The 25,538-nt window shown below is 39.9% G+C and overlaps 1 protein-coding gene across 1 annotated transcript in view; it reads right to left on the bottom strand.

The window, feature by feature from the left end:
* Positions 1-25,538, bottom strand: part of DNER (delta/notch like EGF repeat containing) — a 366,117-nt gene that overhangs the window by 97,508 nt on the left and 243,071 nt on the right. Inside the window, exon 7 of the mRNA XM_023193935.2 lies at positions 23,402-23,515. Coding sequence (XP_023049703.2) covers positions 23,402-23,515 — 114 coding nt within the window. The remainder of the gene's footprint in view (positions 1-23,401; positions 23,516-25,538) is intronic.

A 25,538-nucleotide genomic window follows, 5' to 3' on the forward strand; every position in this document is an offset into this window, starting at 1 on the left:
TAGATAGATAGATAGATAGATAGATAGATAGATAGATAGATAGATAGATAGATATTCTATATATAGATATTTTTTAAAGAAGAGAAACCAGGAGAGAAAGGTGTCACTGAAAACAATGAAAGAGAGAATGTGAAAAAATGGCACTGCCCCTTGCCGAACAAGCCCGCGCCAGCCTCCTGCAAGATGAGAGATGGCATGGAGCAAAGGAAGCTAGCACAGCCGAGGCCATTCTAGACCACTTGACCTCCATCAGTGTGGCCAGTGACCAGCTGAGCTTGCCCAAATTGCTAATGCAATGTACAAGGATTATGAGCGAAATGAGTGGCTGCCATTTTAACCACTAAATTTGGGGGGTGGTTTGTTATGCAGCAAAAGCTATTAACTGATAAAATTAATAGGAGCTACAGGATTGTATCTATGTGGGAATGTAGGCCAGAGGGAGCTTTTTGTTTTGCTTTGCTTTACAGAACAGACTTGAAAGAGTAATTGATCATACACTACAGGAAAATTTCGCTAAAGAGATGATCAATAAATGTTTGTTGAATTTAATATCAAAAAGTTCCACTGCTGTTGAATCAAGGATCCTGTGTTTTATTATTATTAATACAATTTTGCTTTTTCTTATCAATTCAAGAAAATATAATGCAGGATGTGAATGGAACTAATACTTAATATTTTCAAAGTCTGCCAGCATGCCTTAGTATAAATACTGAGGACAGAATACACTTTTGGCATATTATACAGTCTAAAAATAGAAAGTGGAAAATTTCAATAAAGAGATGATCAATAAATGTTTGTTGAATTGAATATCAAAAAGGCCCACTGCTGTTGAATCAAGGATCCTGTGTTTTATTATTAAAATTTTGCTTTTTCTTACCAATTCAGGAAAATATAATGCAAGATGAGAATGGAACTAATACTTTATATTTTCAGTCTGCTAGCATACCTCAGTATATACTGAGGAGAGAATACACTTTTGGCATATTATCCAGTCTAAAAAAAAAAGAAAGTGGGATATTAAATGCCATTCTGTTACAAAGAATGACAAAGCAAAAAAAATGAATGCAAGGTATATCTGAATACACTTTGTAGAGATGAATGTGAGGTAGAGCAATTATGAGATAATTTTCCTGGCTCACATGATTATTAATGACCACTAGAAAAGGAATTCCAGACTTAAATGCTGAGTCGATTTTGAGATGCTGTTGCTTTAACTAGTAAATTCTCCATTTCCTTCTATCACCTAAGCTATTGTTATCTTCGCGTTCATATGACATCCTTTTGCAAATGACTCACATCTCCTTCAGCCACCCTCTAAGTGACTTTCCTAAGAGAAGCAAGAACAGGTTTCATAATTCAAAGAATGCAGAGCCAGAAAACCAAAGTTTGAATCTTCTTACTACCATGTGACTCGTGTGACCTCAGGCTTAATCATTTTTTCTCTAACTTTCTTACCTACGAAATGGCGTTGGCGCCTACTATGAAGTCAAGTAAGATGACACATGTGCTCAATAAATATTGGATTTTTTCCCCTTAAACGGTGGTTCTGGGGTAATCTCAAGTTGCCTGTATACTCAGAGTTTGTGGCTAGAGAGAGGAAGCTGGCCTGTCAGTCAATCCTGGAACATAATCCATTTTCATGTTTGTATGAATCCCTCAGGGTCGTGACCCTGGATGTCTATAAAGGGCGATTTCTGGAATTGGGAGGTGCTCACACACTGCTCTCTAAACACACAAGCAGTTACCGGGCCATGCAGTGACGTTGGTGAACAGAGGTGGAGTCCTGGGGCAGACAGCCGTGGGAAGAGGTGGGGGGCAGGAGTGTCCCTGAGAATATCTCTGTGCAGGCTCGAAAGGACAACCTGCTGGAGTTGTGTTTGTTAACGGCAAACACTTGTATGTACCAGGCACTGTTTCAAGGGTTTTAAATATACTAAGTCCTTTAACTCTCACACCAATCCTATGAGATAAGAACTATCATTTCCCCATTTTCAGATGAGAGAATAGGCACAGAAAGATCAAGTAACTTGCCCAAAGTTACACAGCTAGTAAACGGCAGGTTTGAGATTTGAACCCAGGCAGTCAGACTCAGGTCGAAGTTCCTAACCAGTACTCTGTGATGTGGCACCCAACACCTGAGGCATAGCAGTATAGTAGTCCATTTTTGCATTACTACAGAGGAATACCTGAGACTGGGCAATTTATAAAGAAAAGAGGTTTAATTGACTGACAGTTCTGCAGGCTGTACAGGAAGCTTGGTGCCAGAATCTGCTTCTAGTGAGGGCCTCAAGGAGTTTATGATCGTGGCAGAAGGCGAAATGGAAAGCTGATGTATCACATGGTGAGAGCAAGAGCAAGAGAGAGAAGCAAGAGGTGCCACACACTTGTAAACAACCAGCTCTCACCTGAACTCAGAGTGAGAACCAAGGGGATGGCACTGAGCCACTCATGATGGATCCCGTGATCCAAACACCTCCCACCAGGCCCCACCTCCAACAATGGGAATTATGTTTTCACAAGAGATTTGAGGGAGACAAACATCTAAACCACACCAAGCAGAAAGGCCAAGAATGAGAGGGCAGGTGCTCCAGGGTCTGTCAGGCGTCTGTCCCTTCCTGGCCATGTGTAGCAGAAACTGCTTTTTGTCCTAATATCTCTCTTTCCCCTTCCCCCGGTCATAGGCTTCTGGTCACATGGCAACACAGAATACTGTCTACAAGGACCAGCCTCTTATGCAACTGATGGACATCTGTGATGACCTTCTGAATAAGACACAAGTGGAAATGTCCTGAAGTCGCTTCTATAGAAAATTCCTTGAAAGAAGTTGGCAAGCACCCTTTACTCTTTCACTACTTTCCCCCTTCATCTATCCTACTATCTAGACCACACAGATGACGACCGAGTTTTTTCTAAGTTTGGTGAAAAACATCTACCCATACACAATATACTCAGTGAACCCCAGGGAGAATAAATCAAATATACAGGAATGTCACAGACAAGCTGCTGAAAACCAAAAATTAAGAGAAAACATTAAAAGAAGCCAAAAAATAAAAAATAAAAAATAAAAGACATGATACACAATCGAGCAATAGTAAGATTGACAGATGACTTGTCACCAAGATCTACGGAACGTGAGATAACAAAATGACATCTTTAAGGCACTGGAAAAATAAACTTGCCAAACAGAATTCTATTTTCAGGGAAAATAACCTCTAATAATCAAGGTTAATTAAGATATTTTCTGATAAAGAACAGCTGAGAAAATTTGTTGCCAGCAGATCTAGCCAGACTACAAAAATACTAAAGAAAGTTATTTAAGCTGAATAGAAATAATAACAGGTGGAAATTCAAGTCTATGGGAAGAAATTAAGAGCCCTGGAAATGGTACTGTGGGGGAGTAAATAATTCATTTTTCTTAATTTCTTTTAAAAATGGTTAAAAGCAATAAGAACATTGAATTATGATGTTGTAACATACATAGAAGGAATATACATAACAAGAGAACAAATAATAAGGGAAGTTAATAGAATTTTACTACCATTAGGTTCTTACATTTTGCATGAAGTGATTAATTGTAGATTCTAAGAAGACTCTCATAAATTAAGGGTATATACTGTAATTCCCAGAGCAGCCACTAAAACTAAAACAGACACAACAAAAACCTCAAACCAAAAAAACCCGGCAGTATAGCTAAAAAGCCAGTTGAGAAAATAGTATCTTTTTAAATATTCTATTTACCCATCCCCCCCACCCCAACCACCAAAAAGGGCGGGAATAGAATAAAACAAAGAACATACGAGAAAAATAGAAAATAAATAGCAATGAGGTAGACTTAGATCCAATTATATCAATGTTATATTGAATATAAGTAGACTAACACTCCAATTAAAAGGCATAGATTGCCAGATTTTATTTAAAAAAAAAAAAAAAAAAAAAAAAGACCTAACTATGTGCTCTCTAAAGGAAACCCACTCCAGTATAAACACATATAAAAATGGAAAGTAAGGCCAGGCACAGTGGCTCACACCTGTAATCCCAGCACTTCAGGAGGCCAAGGCGGGTAGATCACAAGGTGAGGAGTTCGAGACCAGCCTGACCAATATGGTGAAACCCTGTCTCTACTAAAACTACAAAAATCAGCCAGGTGTGGTGGCGTGCGCCTGTAATCCCAGCTACTGGGGTGGCTGAGGCAGGAGAATCGCTTGAACCCAGGAGGCAGAGGGATCGTACCACTGCACTCCAGCCTAGGCGACAGAGCAAGACTCTATTTCAAAAAAAAAAGGGGGAAAGTAAAAGAATAGGGAAAGATACACTGTGAAAAAGAAAGCATAAGAAAACTAATATTCTCTGTTAAAATCAGAAAAGGCAAGACCGAGAACATTATCTGACATAAAAAGGGACACTTAACATGAAAAAGTGAGCAATCCAACAGGAAGCTTTCACAATCCCAGATATGTAGGCGCCTAATAAGACAGCTTCAAAATACATGAAAGAAAAACTGCCAGCAAAAGAAACAGAAACCATCAGAGAAGAAGCCCTTTCTTAGTAACTGATGGAATAAATTGACAAAATGAGCTAGTTTATACAATATTTAAATAACATATTCTTTTCATGTGCACATGAAATAAGTCAATCATTTTAATAGATACAGAAAAATTATTTGGCAAAATTCAATATGCATTCATTATTTTTAAGAAGAAAGAAAAAGTCTCAGCAAACTAAAATAGAAGGTAACACTGCATCTTTTAGGGTATATACAAAAAAAGAACTATGGCTAATATCACACTTAATGATGAAATAATACATATTTTCTCCCTAAGAGAACAAAGCAAGGATGTAGCCTCAGCACTTACATTCAATATTTTACTGGAGGTTCTATATATGCAAAAAGAAAAGTAAAAGAAATAAAAAACATAAAGTGTAGAAAGGAAAATAAGACTTATTATTCATCAATCTACAATTTTATACAAAGAAAATCCAAAGAAACCTAAAACAAATTTTGAGAATAGGTAAATTGAGCAAACTATCAGCATACGAAGTCAATATGCAAAAATCAATAGCATTTCTATACACTAGTAATAAGCAACTGGAAATTTAAAAATGTTTTACTGGCATTTATAATATTATCAAAAAACATAAAATAGGATTAAATTTAACAAAAGATATGCAAGATGTCTACACTGAAAACTATAAAACATTACTTGAAGAAATTAAAAACACCCAAATAAATGAAGACATATACCACGTTGATAGATTGGAGTCTCACTATTGTTAATATTTAAGTTCTATTCAAACTGATTTACTGCAGTACTCATTATTTGCGGATGTCTATTGTTTGTAACTAAATCAAATTCTAATTGATAAATTATGTCAGCACAATCAAGTAAGTAGCTCTTATATGTCCTATACATCTTTTATATGTCTGTTATCTTATTTGTTAAAAATGAAAATAATAGAATAGCTGTATGCGTCCAGTAGTTTTAGTTGTACTCGTAGAAACAGAAGAAGAAAGAAGAGAAATTGCTGTGTTAAAAGTAATAGCAAATTTTTATTGAGTTCTTGTTATATACGGGACATTATGCTGAGCAATTGGTATCTGTCATTTCTTACTTATCACAACCACTGACTCAAGTAGGGTCTACCACCATATACTTTTTACAGAAGAAGGGCTAGAGGCTTCCCTTTAGGGAACTAACCTAGGAACACTCATCTAGTAACCGGGAAAAATAAGATTCAATCAGATTTGTCTGACTCCAAATCTGTGCTCTTAAGCCCCAATCTATTTGTTGCTTCTCACAAGAGAGTTTGTGTAAAAGCATTTGACAAGTCGAAAATGCCATGCTAGCATACAAAATTATGGTCAGATCAGCTGGACATGGTGGTGTGTGCCTGTAATCCCAGCTACTCAGAAGGCTGAGGCAGGAGTTCGAGACCAGCCTGGGCAACATAGTAAAATCCCATCTCAAAAGAAGGAAGGAAGGAAGGAAGGAAGGAAGGAAGGAAGGAAGGAAGGAAGGAAGGAAGGAAGGAAGGAAGGAAAGAAATTATGTAATTGTTAAACCCATAGCTATTATAAATTCTGTAATTTGACAACTTTGAAAACCAGAAATTACTTAGCAATTATCAATTTTGAACTCTGTGTATTTGCATAAATATCCTGAGCCTGATTTGCTTACTGGCTGTCTGTATTTTGAATATCACATGGAGGATATTTTAAAAAACAATTATAGGCCGGGTGCAGTGGCTCACACCTGTAATCCCAGCATTTTGGGAGGCCAAGGCAGGTGGATCACCAGGTCAGGAGATCGAGACGATCCTGGCTAACACGGTGAAACCCCGTCTCTACTAAAAATACAAAAAATTTGCCAGGCGTGGTGGCGGGCGCCTACAGTCCCAGCTACTCGGGAGGCTGAGGCAGGAGAATGGCGTGAACCTGGGAGGCAGAACTTGCAGTGAACAGAAATCACGCCACTGCACTCCAGCCTGGGTGACAGAGTGAGACTCTGTTTCAAAAAAAAAAAAAAGTATGAAATTTGAGACCTAAGGAATACAGATGTGCCACAAACTCCTTATAAAATCAGAACTCTTAAAATAATTCAGATATCAAATTGAGAGCCAAGATGTTTATGTAAGAAACTTTAAGAGAAAATCATAAATGTTTTGGTGTTACAAGCCAATGTGTAATGTTGAGAGCTTTTTAAAAACTATCAGCATACAAAGTCTATATACAAAAATTAAGTATAAAATATATATATTTTTATTTCTTTTATAGAGCTGATTGGTTTTAAATACAACCCTAAAGCCATATTTTTAGGAGAACTTTTTTCATAAGGATGCACAAGGCAACCAGTTCTTACACTGGTAATTTATAAAATCTAACACAATAAGAAACATCTGATGACATTATAAATTTTCAGAACAAAAATTATAGCCATCAAATTTGAATATTAGTTTTTAATATTCAAGATGCAGGCATAGCCTACTCATCGGCTGATGGAGACCAGATGTTGGTTGATTGGTGGCTCCTAGCTAAAATGCATGTTACAGGTTTGTTGATGCATATATTTTGAAATTTTGAGTCAAAACTCACTTGTAAACATGATAGTGATCACAGAAAGGTTAAATGTTACAAACATAGTTTCAAAAATTAGAGGTAGACCACACGTGAAACAATGTATATTCAGAAGAAGCACCTGTGTAAGTGATCCCAAACTCAGATACAGTACTATGTGAGCCTGATTCCCCCTTGTAGAAATACAGAAGTCTGAGAGCCAAAGCTAAAGCAAAGATGAATAAACACATCCCTGTATTGGAGTTACAGAGTGTAGGGCAGTAGGATGAGTGCTAGTAAAAAGACATTTTACAACACGAGGTGGAAAAGGCCTTGGGTCATCTGTGGCTGAGATGGCCAGAACAGATTTCATCTTCCCAAAAAAATTCTAAAAATAAACCAAGATTCCCATTCACTCTATTTTCTCCTTTCCCTCCTTCTCTCTCAACATAAATATACAGACCAACATTATATATAAAGAGTTCTCAATTCAGTCTCCAGACCTAGGAACCTCTCTGCTTTGTCCTGTTCGTACATAATGTTATAACTCTAAAAGAAATTATTTGAGCTAGCCTTCGGTAAAGTTTCTCTTTTTATTAGCATGGCTCTTTAAGAGCTTTGACTGGTCAATCTAGTAATAATGATCTCTCAAGGTGAGTGTTTTTAAAAATTCCCCTTATAGAATATGCAAATTAAATTAGTTATGGTGGCAAAGGGTAGAGAATTGGAAAAAGAAATTTAACATTCCTAGGTTCAAGCACATTCATGGATACATTTAACCTCCAAAATATGAAAAGCTATAGATAGGAGAACAAATACAATACTGCTATGTAGGATAATGTAACATAAGTAATAAAAATAATAGTATTTATGAAATGACTAAAGCACTAATATGCTATAACAGAGGAATAATATACAGTCCTAACTGGAAGCTAATAAGCAAATATTTGGATTTACAATATTCCTTGAAGAGTAGAAAATGAAAAACTATTTGGTGATGGTAGCCAAAAAGTACAAGCAGAAAGATGGACACAGTGATAGCTCTGGTGTGCAATAGTGTAACTCAAATGATACAGACCTAAGATGATGGACATAAGGAAATCTTAGAAAACACAAGAGCTCCAGAGAAAAGGTCTATTTCAAACACATGGAAACAATGGCAGCAGCCAAGAGATTTAAAACCATTGGTTTTAAAACAAGGGGAAAGTTTAGAAAAGGATGAAAGATTAAAGAATTACAATGGAAAATAAACAAAATAGAATTACAAAAGAAACCTACTGAGGGGGAATGCAAAAAAAGTAATTTAGCTAGTTGAATTTCCTTCAAATTTTGTATTTGAAACAATATGAATGTGAATATTTCTGCTGAATTATGTATTATGTAAGTAGAAAGAAATCAATACCCTTGAGATACACCCATTATGGAATCAGATATTTAAGACCAAAGGAAAACATTTCTGGAAGATTTTAAATTGCAAGACAATGAAGTCACTGTATGTATTGTCAGAAAGCAATAGAGGTGTCAGAAATTTTTGCAATACTAAAGGAAAATACAGAATAAAGTGACACCGGCATTTTTTGCTGACAGGGTAAAGACAATTCACATCAAAGAAATGATGTGTATAGGCATTTTAAAACTCAACTCAGCATTCCGTTGCACTCCAGTCAGAAACCTAGGAGTCCTACTTGATTGTTTTCCTTCTCCTAACCCCCATATCCAACCAATTAGTGGATCTTACAGATACTATCTCCAAAATACACTTTCTTGCAACTTGGCTGCTACCATCCTAGCCAAAGACACAATTATTAATATTTCTCTCCATGATAGCAGTTTTCTCTTGTGAGATTCCCTGTCCATCTTACCCCTACAACCAATTCTCCAAACAGCAATAATAATTTTTCTTAAAATGCTAATATCATCATGACTTCCAGTAATTCCTAGAATAAAATTTGACCTCCTTTCCATAGGCTACAAGGCCGGTGTGCTCTAAGCCCAGCTCACCAGTCTTACTCCACATGCTTCAGAAGCTGGCCCCACTGGCCTCCATTCAGTTTCCAGAAATAACAAGCCATTCCTCACCTTGATCCTTGCCATATGCCATTTCCACCGTCTGGAAGCTCCTGCTCCTACCTGCTTACAGAGCTGACTCCTCCTGATGGCTTAATTTTTGGCATAAGTGTTAGACAGGCAGGCCTCTCCTGATCGTTCCATCCTAGGTACATATCCCTTTCTTATTCTGTATCACAGTACCCTGCTCACCCCTTTCATAGCACTTTTTATTTGCAATGAAATACCTGTGTATTGGTTTCCCTGTTTATCACCTGTTTCCCACCCAGAACAAGACCACGGGCTTCTTGGAGGAGCAGCCAGGTTGGTTCCTCTCACCACTGCACCTTGGCATCCAGCACAGTGTCTGAGCTATGGGAAGTGTGCAGGAAATGTCTATGGAATAAATGAGTGGATGAATGAATGGTGTAATGGAGAACATATTCCAAAAGATTTTAGACACAATATAGTAGTTAGGAAAAGCAAATTGACAAATATGGATGAGGTTTTGGAAATTACAATGAGGGAATATGAAAGGGGAAATATTAGTCATTGGATGCTTTTATTATGAAATATAAATGAATAATCACTAGATCAAAATGAAAGTAGAAAATATATTTACTTATTTTGTGATGGGGTCTCACTTTGTCTCCCAGGCCACCATGGCTCTCAGCAGCCTTGAACTCCTGGGTTCAAGAGATCTTACTGCCTCAGCTTCTTGAGTAGCTGAGATTACAAGCACATGCACCACATCCAATTAGACTGTAATCTTTTCATGGAAATGTGATCTCCCTATGTTGCCCAGGCTTGTCTTGAACTTCTGCCCTCAAGGGATCCTCCTGCTTTAGCCTCCCAAAGTGCTGAGATCACAGGCATTGAGCCACTGTACCCAGCTGAAGGTAAAATCGTTTATGAAGTATTCTGCTGCGTAGCTCAGGAAAGCAAAGAGAAGGTAGAATCCTGACTCTGAAAGAGTTCATTCTTGTACAGAGGAGACCAGAAGGACATATTCGAGATAACGAGAGAACAAGTTGAGGCCATTTTTCCCTTCCTGCAAACACTAATGGGATGATTCCAGCCTGGCAGGAAGAGCTGAAGGACCAGCCCAGGCTGTCAAAATGAAATCAGTGTGTGCGGCACCAACTCTAACCATGGCAGAAATTCAGCAGGAAGAACCACTATGATGTGGGTAGGTCAGAAAAATCTCATGGGAGAGTTGGCTTTTCCAACGGGGCCTGAAAGAAAGCACAAGGGTTGACTTGGCAGAAGAGGACAAGGAGTGATGTTCAAATCAGAGAAGGGCTTTTGGCCAGTGTTTATGGAAAACCTAATTGGGACCACATTTGTTCTGGTTCTAAGAAAGCAGACAGTTATGCACGATAAAGAGAAAGGGGACTATCTAGGAAAATCAATTACAAAATCATCAGCTGCAAAAGACCCAATAGGATTGCATTTTAAATGTGACTTTGAATTTTTAAGAAAATCCATTTGAGAGAGTAAAAAAATACCTTAAGGACTTTTTCTTGAGCAGAACAGAAAGTCAAAGTTAGATTTAAGATGGGAAAATGAAAAACAACTAGGAAATCATCAGAAGAATGTTAAATCAACTCTCCCTTAATTTGGAATAGATAGAAGGGCAGAAGAGATAAAACTTATTTAAAGGATATAGTTATATGAACAAAAATAATTGGCTATTAACAATGGAAATTTAGAGGTTTGATCAGAAGGTCTGCATTTCCCTCTGGGTCTTCATTTATCTAACCTAGACTGATTGGGAGCAGTCATGCATCAGGCACTGCTTCAAGTTAGTGAAGGAAAACATACAACAACAAACAAACAAGTAAATAGGTATCCTCAACCAGGGCTACAGGTTATTGAAGCAGGGGAGGGGTGGAGAATGATGGGGGCTGTGTTGGATATTGGAGTCAGGGAGACCTAAGTGACACAAGGGGGAGAGAGAGCTATGTGAGGGTCCCTATGAAGAAGGGCACAGTGTCAGGTACAAATGCTCCCAGTAGCATTGGATGTGAGGTGAATCGTTTCCCCCAGAGGACAATTTCTAAGCCTTTGGCATGTTTGAACAACAGCAAGAAGTCAGAATCTGGAGAAAAAGAAAAGAAGAGAGGAATAAGAAATGAGGCTGGAGATTGTGGAAAACAGTGGGGTGATCACTCAAAGACCTAGAACCAGAAATACCATTTGACCCAGCAATCCTATTACCGGGTATATACCCAAAGGAATATAAATCATTCTATTATAAAGATGCATGCACGTGTATGTTCATTGCAGCACTATTCACAATAGCAAAGACACGGAATCCACCCAAATGCCCATCACTGGTAGACTAGACAAAGAAAACGTGGTACATATACACCATGGAATACTATGCAGTCATAAAAAGGAACGAGATCACGTCTTTTGCAGGGGCATGAATGGAGCTTGAAGCCATTGTCCTCAGCAAACTAATGCAGGAACAGAAGACCAAGCACCGCATATTCTCACTTATAAGTGGGAGCTGAACAATGAGAACACGTGGACACAGGGAGGGGAACAACACACAATGGGACTGGGGGCTGAGGGAGGGAAAGCATCAAGATAAATAGCTAATGCATACAGGGCTTAATACCTAGGTGATGGGTTGACAGGTGCAGCAAATCGCCATGGCACACGTTTACCTATGTAACAAACCCACACATCCTACACATTTATCCTGGAACTTAAAATAACATTTTTTAAAAGATAAAAAATAAACAGAACCTCAGCCCCCATCCCACACCTGCTGAATCAGAATATGCATTTAAACAAGATCACTCGGTGATTTGTACGTACGTTAAAATTCAAAAAGCAAAAAATAAAAGAAGAAATTAGGTTGGAGAGGTAGCCAGGGATATGTTGGCCCAAGACAACACCTTGGATGAGAAATCAGCAGAGATGTGAAAGGCAGGGAATGAAAACATGTCATCTGCATTTTAGAGGGAGACAGTTTTCTCATCCTCTCCCTCAAAAACGCTCAGCTCCCAGTAGCACTCCCGTATATCAAGTTGTGTAAAACTTGTTGAAAACTGGTGTGTCCTCTCCCTGGCCTTCTCCTTGTCCTCTTAGAGCCAAATCTGTCCACTTCTCCCTATCTCCATTGTCACTCTGTAATACATTCACCATTAAAGCTCATCGAAAGTACTGTAACAGGCTCCCAACAGGTTTCTCTAATTCTTGTCCTCCCTGGATCCATTCTTCCCCCTCAGACACAGTAATTTCTTCCAAGTGCTAAAATTTTTATCCTCTCCTGTTAAACCCATTCATGGTGCCCTTGTCCATACTCTTGGGCCATGTGCAAATCCCCTTAGCCCACTGCTTAAAAGTCTACCTGAGCCATCTCCTACTTCTCTCTCTAGCCTTCTGTCTTCCCTCCATCACATTCTGCAGTATGGCTCTGCTGAACTGCATTTTGTTCCTCAGATTTCTCTGTCGCTGTCTCCCTCCCTAACCTCCCCCTGCTATTCTCTCTTCCTGAAAGACTCTTTCCTCTGCCTGCAGCTCTACTCATTCTTTGGGTTACTACTTAGCCTTCAAGTGTGTTTGAACTTCATTTCCCTTGGAACGCTTCCTGACTCTCCCTCCAGCCCCCAGTCTAGGTGAGTGGTCCCTCTTAAGACTCTACTTGATTACGCCAGAGGAGCCCTGTCACACCCCTGATCATACTGTCCACGCTGTCTCTCAGGGCCACTATTCCATAAGACCCATGAGGCCGAAGCCACATATGTCTCGCTCACTGCTGAATCCCTTGTGATGAACACAATAACTGCTACAAGGTAGGTCGTCAATAAATAGTGTGTGAATTAAGTGTTTTACTAAATAAATGATGCCACATTCATATGATAAAAGCAATCATTAATAATTCTTTAGAATAATAATTAACAATATGGAACATTTACAGCATGTTGTTCAGTTAAAGATGCTCATTACAAAAGTGAATACACAGTCAGATCTGATTTTGGTTTTCTAAAAAGGGCATTACGAAAGTGACCTCAAAGATGTTCACCTAAAATTTAAAGTGATTTTCTCTTGAGGTTGGAATTCAAGGCATTGTTTTTCCTTTGAGTACCTTTGAGCATACATTTCTTTGGTCATCAGGGAAAAAAATGACAAAAATGCTTTAAAGTGCTGTGTCAAGTCATGGACTGTCATGGAAAAGAGGACCCTGGTCAAATGCAATGACGGCGGTCAGTGGTGAACAGAAAGTCCCATGTGAGTGCCCTGGGTCACAGTGGCCAAGGGCATTGCTAAGGGTAGACTATTTGGGAATAGAAAGTGAGGAAGGGACTCTAAACACGACAACTTCTTCATAGAAATTATAATCAAATGTAATTAGGCCAATTTTAAAGAAGAGCAGTGGGAAAATGTCTTAAAACTGGGCTAAATTAACTGAGGAGAGGTGTCAGTATCTATCTTCAGCTGCCTTTTATCATTATGATGTCAGGTCACAGGAGATGAAATTAGGTTGGAAAAACAGAGTCAAAGAAGGGTTTATTTAACCAAAACTAATATATGACAAAGCAATTAACAAAACATTCTTCTGCTTTCCCAGTCTTCTCTCTGTTCAGTGTTGTCTTGGGCCTGAGTGTCTCTGTATGTCCCCTGCCTTCAGGTGGTCAGAGTCAGAGCCTCGACCTGAATAGTTCAGAAGAAGGGCCAGGACTGTATCACATATTTTGGTCCAAGTGAAAAACAAAAATTTCACTTTAGCTTCCCCCATTGTTGTGGTCAAAGAGGGGTATGTGTGAGGAGATAATTCCGCTGCAAGAAAAAATGAAAATTATATTTACTACTAGTGTATTTATATTTCTATTATAAAGGATCTTTGCTGCATTTAAGAAGCATGATATAGTATGAACGTTCTGTGTTTAGCATGGAGAAGTAAGCTTTTAATAAACAGATCCTCCCACAAACAGCTGTTAAATCGGACAAGAAAAATAATAAAAATAAAAAGCAAAAAAACTTCCTCAAGGCTCTGAAAAGTGAACCAAAGCAGGCAGGTTTTGGAAGGGAGTCAAAATACAGAGGCAGCAGCCAGCATGAGGTCAGTTTCGCATTTGGGGGGTTCACATGGCCGGCGGGCTGCCACAGTCATGACAACGGCACAGGGAGATAAGATGACAGCACTGAACCTGCCATTTCAGTGCAGAGGGACCCAGGAAGGGAAACCGCCTTTGCAAACTTATAACTGAGGAAATTATGACAGTGAAAGAAATCAGACCTAACCAACTCCATCTTGCTTCTAACCTTTAAACTATCCTTGTTCATTCCCGGGCATAGGCCAAGCTATAGGAAGGAATTCAGTTCATGGTTTGACTTCGAAATAAAATTGATAATAGCCCTTTCCCAAAAAGACCCCTTCTTGCCTGGGGAACCAGTCTGCCTTTGCAGTACTAACAAATTAGCTACAAGATTAGAAATTACATTTTAGGGAGTCATGCAGCCTCTGGCTCCAAGAGTCTCAACCTCCCCAAACTGCTCTTGGGAATAACATCACTGCTGTAAAACAAGATCAATGCTTGAGATATTCTGCAGCCTCTACACTTGATGGATCAGCTGACACCACCCAGACCTGTAATCTGGCTCAACCAGTTCTGCCGCCCCACCCAGGAACAGAAGACAGCAAGAAAAACGCACTCTGACCCCCTATGATTCCATCTCCAACCTGGCCAGTCAGCATTCCTTACTTCCCAAGCCCCTACCCACCAAATTATCTTTAAAAACTCTGATCCCCAAAATATCAGGGATACTGAATTGAGTGATAATAAAACTCCTATCTCCCGCACAGCCGACTCTGTGTGAACTACTCTTTCTCCATTGCAATTCCCTCATCTTGATAAATCAGCTCTGTCTAGGCAGTGGGCAGGGTGAACCCACCGGGCAGTTACAGAAGGAGCCTGGAGAAGGCTCACCATGAGGAGTGAGAGAGGGTTCTGGGCAGGGAGACAGACAAAGAAGGGGCCCCCAATTCTGAATATGAACTCTCCCGGAGTCTCTGGATGACCCTACGCCACCCTTAAACTGGGCGCTGAAAGTAACCAAATGAGATGCCTGCACCCTGCGGGCATGATGAGTTTGCAATGAGTGTAGCCAGTGAGATTCGCACATTTACTTCAGTGAACATTGGTTAATCCATCTTTGTGATATGGGGAGTTTCCTCATATATAAAATGTTATTGCCAGAACAGTTTTGAGATATTTACTCATTCATTCATTCAACAAATGTCTAGTATGTTTCTACATGCCAGATGCTTTACGGGATACAGAAATGTTTAGCATCCCTGTCCTCAACGAGCCCGGAGCCCCATGAGGGACAAAGGGTGTAGCTCCAGACAGCTACCACGTGAAGTAAAACTTGATCAGGGAGGAATTGGTGCAGCAGAAAGAACATGAACTTCAGGATCAAACAAGCCTGTTTAGAGCCGCAGGAATTATCTGTCAAATGGCATAATAATATCTATCTTGTACAGCTGTTGTGCCGATTAAATGGTGACATTTATTAATTACTTAATCTCTTCGAGGTACTGGTCTAAGCACTGCATATTCGCAGCTCCGTTAATTCTTATAATGATCCCTTTAGGTAGGCACTAATACTACCCTCGCTTATTATATGGGGAAAATGAGGGGTCGAAAATTTAAGAAAATGTTCAAGGTCACTAGGGAGTAAGTAATCAAACAGGTTCAAACTCAGCAAAGTCTACTTGAGCCTCAGCTGTTAACTGCTAAGTTATGCTGAATAATAATGTCAAAGTGCTGGCCGGGCGCGGTGGCTCACACCTATAATCCCAGCACTTTGGCAGGCCGAGGCGGACGGATCACCTGAGGTCAGGAGTTCGAGACCAGTCTGGCCAACATGGAGAAACCCCATCTCTACTAAAAATACAAAAAATAGCTGGGTGTGGTGGTGGGTGCCTGTAATCCCAGCTACTCAGGAGGCTGAGGCAGGAGAATCACTTGAACCTGGAAGGCAGAGGTTGCAGTGAGCCAAGATCGCGCCACTGCACTCCAGCCTGGGTGACAAAGTGAGACTCCATCTCAAGTAATAATAATGATGTCAAAGTGCCAAGCACAGTGCTTACCACATAGGAGGCACTCAACAAATGGCAGACGGTATCAGTACTGTTATAGGTACTGCCGATGCTGTTGTTATTACTATGAGGCTTAAGAAAGAAACCATCATTGAAGTTCAAGACCTATGCCTGCAGTTTTAAAACTAAAATGTTGTAAGAATGCTAAATAATTGTCACGTACAGATCTGGACACACGCCTTTAGAAATAAAAATTTATGTTTCTCTCTTAGGTATATCCAATTTCTTGTTTAGAAGAAAACCATCAAGCTATTACTATTTAAGTATTCGTTTGTTCATTAAACTGTAACTTCTGACTGCCGTCTGCCAGCACTAAAGTGGGCGTCAGAACCATTTTCAAAGGCAAAAGAAAGCTAATGTGGAAAGAGGGTCCTGGTCATTCACTGAAAGTTAGTGCAGTCATTTTCCCCAGCTCTAATGAAAAAAAGCAGGTAACTAAAATTCCTTGCTGCATCTGCATTTTTATTTAAACAATCTCAGAGAAGCTGTGCTATAAAAAAAAAAAGAAGAAGAAAAAGAAAAATTAATTCAGTTTTAAAGCAAAATTAATGAGTGTGTACCAAACGTAAAAATAAAATTTTGGACGGGCACAGTGACTCACGCCTGTAATCCCAGTACTTTGGGAGGCCAAGCCGGGCAGATCACCTGAGGTCAGGAGTTCAAGACCAGCCGGGCCAAATGGTGAAACCCCCGTCTCTACTAAAAATACAAAAATTAGACAGGTGTGGTGGTGGGAGCCTGTAATGCCAGCTAGTTGGGAGGCTGAAGCATGAGAATCACTTGAATCTGGGAAGCGGATGTTACAGTGAGCCCAGATCGCGCCATTGGACTCCAGCCTGGGCAACAAGAGCAAAACGCTGTTTCAAAAATAAAATAACATAAAATAAAATAAAATAAAGTTTTACTCACACTTAATAAATCTTAATACCCTGCTTTGATTCTAAAAGGTGAAACTATATACTACTTCAAGGATCTCAGCTGCTATGATTCGTAAATGAAGTGATGATTTAGGGATAATGCCAAATTTCGAAAGAACAAGAACAGCATTTTATTCAGGACTGTTAATTTTATGAGGGTATGTTACACATTTCTTATGTAAATACAAGCAGTTTCGTATGGTCCTAAGAGAGTGCTTTCACCAAGATCATACATGTTAGGATGCTGGAAAAAAAAAAAAAAAAAACTAAATTCCAAAACTATATCACTCCTAAATCCCGACGGGGTAACATGCCCGGTTTTTGAACCATACACATTATCTGAGAGGCAACTTTTATGACATGTGTTGTTATTGTCTGCAAATCCCTTTAAGATGAAAAGCATTATCACTGAAATTTGAGTTCAACGAAAGGATTTCTATAACTAGGTTACCCAAGGCTATAAAATGAAAAAAAAAAAAAATAGTTTGGTAAACCCTTGGAGCTTGTTGCAGTGGAATTTAACCTGCAGGACCTGTGGACCAGCATAAAGATTTAGACCCCAGACATCCCCTAGAGTCACTTAGAGGTTATGAAGCTTTTCTCTATAAACATGACTTGAAACATCATGGATTTATTGACTCAGGAAGTAGCTTTTAAACTGATATATCTGAATTAAAGACTTTTAAGAACAGAGTCCCTTAAAGGTAGTAGTCAACCTCCATCCTTTTTACCGAAGGAAACAAAGGGTGGAAGAGATAAAATTATGTGACTCACCCAAGGTTAGATGACTAATTAATAACAATCACCATAATAGCTAACATTTACTCGGCACCTACTATTTGCAAAGCACAGTGCTAAGGGCTTTCCCCATCTTTCACACATACTTTAAAAATGTATACTAGTGTTACTCCATTTTGTAAATTAAAAAATGAGCCTCAAAGAAGCCAAGACCTTGTCAAAAGAGGTGGGTCCGGATTTCAAACCTAAGTAGTGTGACCCCCAAACCACACGCATAACCACTCCACTCTACTGCCTCATCACGGGGCCTGGACTCAAATCTACTGACCTCCAGGCCAGAGAGAGACACCAGCTCTCCATCCTTGGCTATGACAGTTTCCAGATTATAAGATCTTTGATGTCTGATAGCAAAATCCAACATCGCATTCTAATAGTTACAGGACTGGAAGATGTGAGTCCTCTCTCTGGTTGTAATACTTGACTTCATAATTACAGTGCAAGAGCAGTTCATACAAAATCTATGTATTCCATAATCCTATCCATAGGAATAGTGTGAGAAAATATCTTTAATGTTTTTAAAACGCATTGGATAAAATGATATGTTTTCAAAATAGCGCATGAAACCCCATATTCTCACTTTGGTCTCTGATTGCCATATGCTTTCCATAATAGGTAGGTGCCAGGAAGGTGGTTCCATTTGACCAGGTGTGCTCTCCAGGAGGGGATGGTCATGCTGCAGAGTCAATGGATGTCCTTTATTGCTGGAGGCTTTCATCACTATTGATTTCTTCTTATTCTTTATTAATTTATGGGTATTCTATTCAAATTCCCAGTGGCGGGGAGATGGAATTAAGATACTGATAATGGCTAGACAGTAGTATTCAGACTGTATTTATACATGTATCTAAATATATTCATATATTTAAATATACATATTTAAATACCAATATGCAGTAATCCTAAGTATATATAATTAGACAACTTCAAAATTAAAATGCATTTAGTTTAAAACTTAAGGATTTCAAAGTTCTAAACAAAGTACAAACACAATAAATTCTTAGGCATTAATACCAGGTTCTAAGTGCTTATCTTTGTCATTGCTGTTATTCAATTAGGTGGATATTAGAAAACATTCATGATATTTCACTTTTATCTGTTATCATCCCCACTGTAACCAGAATCCGAAGCTACACTTTCCCAACATGAACCTAGTAAAAGCTCAGCAGAAATTCAGGAGAAATACAGAAACTGTTGATGAAGGATAGAAATCTCCGTGTAGACGGGCAGACATGTCCTGGAGGAGCGCAGCTGTGAAGGTGACTGCAGCTGGCTCTCGGGCTGCCTGATTTGGAACTTTGGGAAGGAGCAGGAGTCACAGAGACAGTACACAGGAAGGATGCTCAACCTCTACGGGCCTGCCCGGGTCAGATGGAAAAAGGTCCTTGAAGGAAACAAGATGGAGATGAAAAGGACGGAAAAGAGAAAGGATGCGGATGTGTGCTGTTGAGAGTTCTATCCGGAGGGAAAACCCAGTTTTAACAGCTTTCCAGCCTGGGAGGAATTGTTACAAAAGGATTTCACTTGCTTACCAAAAATAATAACTTCTCACTCTTTCCAGATTTAAGAAAGTAAACAGAAGAGACATTTAGAAGTTTTCTTTGTGGTGCATTTTACTTATGATTATGGTTACGAAGATAATCTTTTAAAAAATATAATGGGATTTCCTTTAAAGAATATATTCAGAGATGGGATAGGACAGTAGTTGGGAGCACAGGAGCCGATTTCCGGGTTGGGTTTCCATTTCTGGCTATGTAACCTCAGGCAAGTTATTGATCCTCTTGTGTCTCCGTTTTCTAATCTGTTAAATGGAAATATTAACAGTGTGCGCTTCCTAGCACACAATACTAATTTGACTCTCACAACAGTGAGAGTCAAATTAGTTAGCAGACATAGTGAGTGATATCTAAGTGTTGACTTCTATTATTAAGTTATTTACCAAATATTAATCCCTCCTGCTAACATAAAACACTATCCGTAGGAAAGGTGTTGGATTTAGGTATGGGCAACAAGACGAATAAAATACATTTCCTTTCCTCAAAGAATGACACAGGGAAGCAGGGCAGACAGAATCAACAAAAACCTACAGTGGAGAAACTGAAAAGGAGGCAGACAAGGGTCAGGGCTGGCTCTGAACCCCAGGACGTTCTGTGAATTTGAGGCTCTGCTCACACTAGCTCTTGGCATGTCTGATGTGAGAAACATCCTGGAGACACAGGCTCTTTTTATTTTTTATTTTCTTTTTGAGACAGAATCTTGCTCTGTCGCCCAGGCTGGAGTACAGTGGCACGATCTCAGCTCACTGCAACTTCTGCCTCCCGAGTTGAAGCAATTCTTGTCCCTCAGACTCAAAGTAGCTGGGATTACAGGAGTGCGCCACCACGCCTGGCTAAATTTTGTGGTTTTAGTAGAGACGGGGTTTCACCATACTGGCCAGGCCAGTCTCAAACTCCTGGCCTGGAGTGATCTGCCCACCTCAGCCTCCCAAAGTGCTGGGATTACAGGCATAAGCCACCACACCTGCTGACACAGGCTCTTTTTAAAGTGCAAAGTGTTCTATAAATATGAGTTAATGCCAATACACAAAAGCAAGCACTGTAAGGATAGGCCAGTGAGAGAGGCTGCTTAAAAAATGCCAGTCACCAGGTATGAGCTCCTGCTAAGAGGCTGCCACACATTCCAGCAAATTCTTCTAAACTCTAATGAAAGCCTGCTTTTCCCTGCTCAGTCTTCAATGAAGATAAACCTTTGAATAAAAGTCTTTGTAATGGAAAACTCATCTTCATCTTGTCAATTCCAGAGCCTCGCATTTTCTCTAGGCTTTATCTAGGCAGCGTGGAGGGGCTGGTGCACCACTGCATAAAGGAGAAGGGTTCCTACATCAGCATCCAGGGTTTAAATTACTACCTACAGTCTGTCTCTGTGTTTAGATGAACGCGGGCTTCTTCCAGATACACAGAGCCACAGCCTAGCTGACATCTCCACGTGACTATCACAAGGGTCTCTCACAAGGGTTCCAACATAGAACACTTCTCCATTTTTCTGTTTCTCCATGAGCGGCACAACCCACTGCAAAGTCCCAGACTCGCTGCCTCACCCCCCTCACCCTCCACCACCTTGCTCCTTCTCAGGCCTCCTCCATTTTCTTTCCAAAGTTCCTCCAAATCCATCTGCCTCTCTTTTTCAAATTCCACCCTTCCATTCCTAGCAGCCTATATCTATTTCTTAGACTTCTACAACTGTCCCCAAACTTTTCTCCTTATTCCCACTCTTGTCTCTCTCTAATTTATGTTCAACATTGTTCCAGAATGAAAAGTTCAAATTCCCCTGCTTATCAATGGTTTAATAGGAATCATTATTAGGAAAACAATAGTGATGAAATAGCTACTGCGTATTCAGCGCTTAGCCAGGCACTGTGCTAGGCACTTTATCTGTCTCACCTCATTTAATCCTTCCACTGATCCCAGAGCATAGACACAATCATCACCCCATTTTACAGATTAAAATCACCAAGATACAGGGAGGTATAAAACCACATGCCCATGGGGAAAAGCTGGTAAGTAAATAGTGGAGCTGGCCTTCAAACCTCCCCCTCCGACTCCCTCCCCTCTAGGATGAAGATGAAAGGCCTCGCGGGGCTCACCCAGCCCTGCAAGCCTTGCCCTGCCGCTTCCACCTGCTATCACCATGATTCTTCTCATCCTCTTAGCTTAGTCATGCCCTCAGCTGCGCCATCTCCTGCCTCTCCTCCCTTAGGGTCTTTGTACATGGGAGTCTCTCCCGGCTCTCCAAGCCCAGGCACACACATCCTTTCTGTGCATCTTCAAGGCACCTATTCCTGCATGTGACGACATACTTATCTGTGTGTGCACTATTGGAGGGGCCATCTCAGCCTTCCTTAGCATGATATCCTAGCTCCTAGCACAGTGCCTGGTATATATGAAGTGCTCAGCAAAACATTAACAACTAGGAAATTGTAGTATGAGTGCAAGCAAAATTCCTAGCTTTTAGTTCAAGGGCCATTGTTTATTACTAGTGTGATTTTGTGCCAATTACTCCCATCCGAACTTCCAGAGGCCTGATTGTAACTTTCAGGTAACAATCCCAGCAATAATAAGGAAGCATGTTGGAGTTCTTAAAGCACTTGCACAAAAATTCCATTCGGTCCCAGAACGACCCTGAAGGCTGCCCTTGACTAAACACTAAACGGCAAGGCCTTCGGTCAGAATTAAGTGACAACTGACTAATCGAGGGTGTGACAGAGCTTTAAGAACTGCAAAGTGCTCTACGTGAGCGAAGACTGGTGCTGCTTGCTCAGTCATCAGCCTTCAGCAATGTTTCCAAGGTTTCACATTTGTTTAAGGGAGCTGAGCCTGCACTGCAAAATAAGGAGAGGGTGAAGAGCAGGGCTTGCCAAACACATTTAACTCATCGCCAGCACACAGCGAGAGAGCGGGATGGCCGGGCGGGCCACAGGCATCTCACCCCGACCCCGACCCTGGCCCCTGCCCTGCCCAAGTGAGCAGGAAGACAAGGACCTGCCCTTCTTTAGTTGATGTTCACTTCTCCGAAATACTCGATTATGAGGTACTGCCCATCACAGGGGCAGCTCCTGGAGAGCCCAAGCCGTTAGGTTATCTGGGAAGCCAGTGGCCTCTTACCAACACCCTCCTGTACCACCGCCCACCTTCTGTCTCTCAGCCTTAGGTAGTCTAAGGTAATTGTGAACACAGAGATGCATCCTTAGGCACTCACGCTCTACACCTAATCTCTGCAGATGTGACTCTATGTAGCTTTCAATGTTACCTCTGTGGATCAGAAGCTTACATGTTGGTTCTAAAAAGCAATCTAATGTCATGTTATTCTTACAAAACTAACAATTTAAAATAATCCCTTCCATAACATCCCTGAAAGCAGAAATGAGAACAAGCCTTCCTCAAATTACAAAATAATCTCGTGAACACCAGCTTGAGGGCTGTGATTATCTGCCTGCTTCTTCAGGTAAAACGATGCCAGCAGTAAAGCTGCTTTTTAAAATAAAAGTAGCCCTAACAATGTGGTTTTTCAGGTGAGTTGAATTTTCTAAGACATTATGAAGTTGATTAAAAACAGAAGTAGATGAACTTTATGTTGAATTTTTAAATGTAAACTCATATCAAAAACGAAACAAAATAGAACTCTTAAGTAAATTGTCACCATGAGAAAGAGATTTTATTTTATTATAGCTATTCATTTTCAATGTATAAATAAAATCACAGAAAGTCCTAGATTATGTCTAATATTCAAATAATTTTCAAGCTATGCTAGCATAGAGCTAAAAAGGGGGACTATCTTCTATGTTTTATAAATCAAACAAAACAGGAAGTTCTCTTGCGTAGAGTTTTGCAGAAACAAAGTACAAGTCTGATCAAATTAGCTTATAATTTAAAAAGAAAAACAAAAGTTCTTTCTGGAGTAATAAATAGTAATTACCTTCTGGACACTGGCAGGTGAATCCATTGAGACTGGAAATGCATGTCGCTCCATTTCTGCATGGGTCTAGGATGCAGTAATCAATCTTGGACTGGCAAAGCTCTCCAGTATAACCTGAATAAAACAAAATGTACATTTTATAAAATAAGCTGTTCCAGACCTACCATGAGCCACTCTAGGAACTGATGGATTCAACTGGTACCTGCCCAGTGAAGGCAGCGGCAGCCTTCAGCTAAGCTGCTCCTAGATCTCATTTATTTTTACAAACTATGGTAGGTTAGAAATAATCATAGCAGTTTAGAATCATCGTTCAAAAATCATTTACTCTGCAAAAATCTTTATTGCAAGAAGACCACATTTCTTCAGCATTAGGTCTGTGTTTCATCTTGAAATACCAGTCAGAACCTCAGAAGCTGAGACTGAATGTCACGTTGATAGCTTCCTTCTGACACAGGAATTCACGGTGTTCAGCTTGATCTAACTAAGATAATGCCACATTCCCTAGGCCATCACAATGCCTACATAAAAAGCATTAGGAAAATGTCTAGGTATTAGCAGTTTTAATGTATAATATTTTGGAGCTAGAATAACCCACCTGTGTTAATTCTGTACCCTCTCCTCCCACTTTCAAGATAAAGAGATTGAGGCACACAGAACACTAAGCACATTAATATCTTTCATTAATACTTATTTAATTCACAAATCCAACTAAATTCTCTGTGAAACAAGGCTCTCATGGTGATTTTGTTGGATTGTAAAATAACTACATGCATGTGGTGAGGAAATAACGACGTAAATCTATTGGAACACCTGTGCAGTCAAAAAGCTTTAAATACATTCCAGAATTTTGTTTATCAATTTTAAAAACAAAGCCCCTAGAGAGAAAAGTTTAAAAACTAAAATGCTAATAAATTTCTCATCATAAAGTGGAACACGGTAAAGAAAGCTTGGAAAATTTAAGACATTAAACAGAAAAAGAAAAAAAATGTGCCCTTGGTTATGTTATTTGAGTGACAGGACCATCAGTACTGTAGAGATAACTCCTATCAAAACTTTTTAGTCATAGATATTTTCCACACAATTACGATCATACTGTAACACTTTATTTATTTCTAGGATAGTTTCAACTACATAAAAACTTGTCTTTCTGAATTATTAGTTTTGAACGACTGCCATTAGCCCTTGAATCTGAGATTTACAAAAGAAAAGATCCAGTGATACTAGAAAAGAGATGATTCACCTGACCTTCAATTACCTGCCGAATAGATTGTAAATTACAGACTGGGAATGGGGAGGCATTCATTTGCAATCCTACTCACAGGCACTCAAGCAGTGTGGGAGACTCTAGCTGGTTCACGGTATGAGAAGAGGAGTAAGACAAGCGCATGAACTAAAAATCCAAACACCAGGAAAAAAGGCTATTTCTTTTTTTTTTTTTTTTTTGAGACGGAGTCTCGCTCTGTCGCCCAGGCTGGAGTGCAGTGGCCAGATCTCAGCTCACTACAAGCTCCGCCTCCCGGGTTTACGCCATTCTCCCGCCTCAGCCTCCCGAGTAGCTGGGACTACAGGCGCCCGCCACCTCGCCCGGCTAGTTTTTTGTATTTTTAGTAGAGACGGGGTTTCGCCGTGTTAGCCAGGATGGTCTCGATCTCCTGACCTCGTGATCCGCCCGTCTCGGCCTCCCAAAGTGCTGGGATTACAGGCTTGAGCCACCGCGCCCGGCCTATTTCAAAATTCCAGAACAGATTAAATAAAAGCTGTAAATTCAAAATAAGGGAGAGTGAATTGTTTCTAAGAGGAATGCTGCCAATAACTTTGTGGCTAAAAATAATAGCCAAAACTTACAAAAGATCACTTATTTTTATTCATACATTAATTAATATTAATAATGTATCCACAAATTAATACATAACTCATCCATACTCATGTAACCTTATGAGGTTAGTGTTATTAGAATCATCTTGGTTTTTCTTACTTCAACTTTTATTTTAAGTTCCAGGGTACCTGTGCAGGATGCGCAGGTTTGTTACATAGGTAAACGTGCGCCATGGTGGTTTGCTGCACAGATCAACCCATCGCCTAGGAATTAAGCCCAGCCTTCCTTAGCTGTTCTTCCTGATGCTCTCCTTCCTCAAAC

The sequence above is a fragment of the Piliocolobus tephrosceles genome, chromosome 11, assembly GCF_002776525.5.
Source record: "Piliocolobus tephrosceles isolate RC106 chromosome 11, ASM277652v3, whole genome shotgun sequence".
Classification (NCBI taxonomy): domain Eukaryota; kingdom Metazoa; phylum Chordata; class Mammalia; order Primates; family Cercopithecidae; genus Piliocolobus; species Piliocolobus tephrosceles.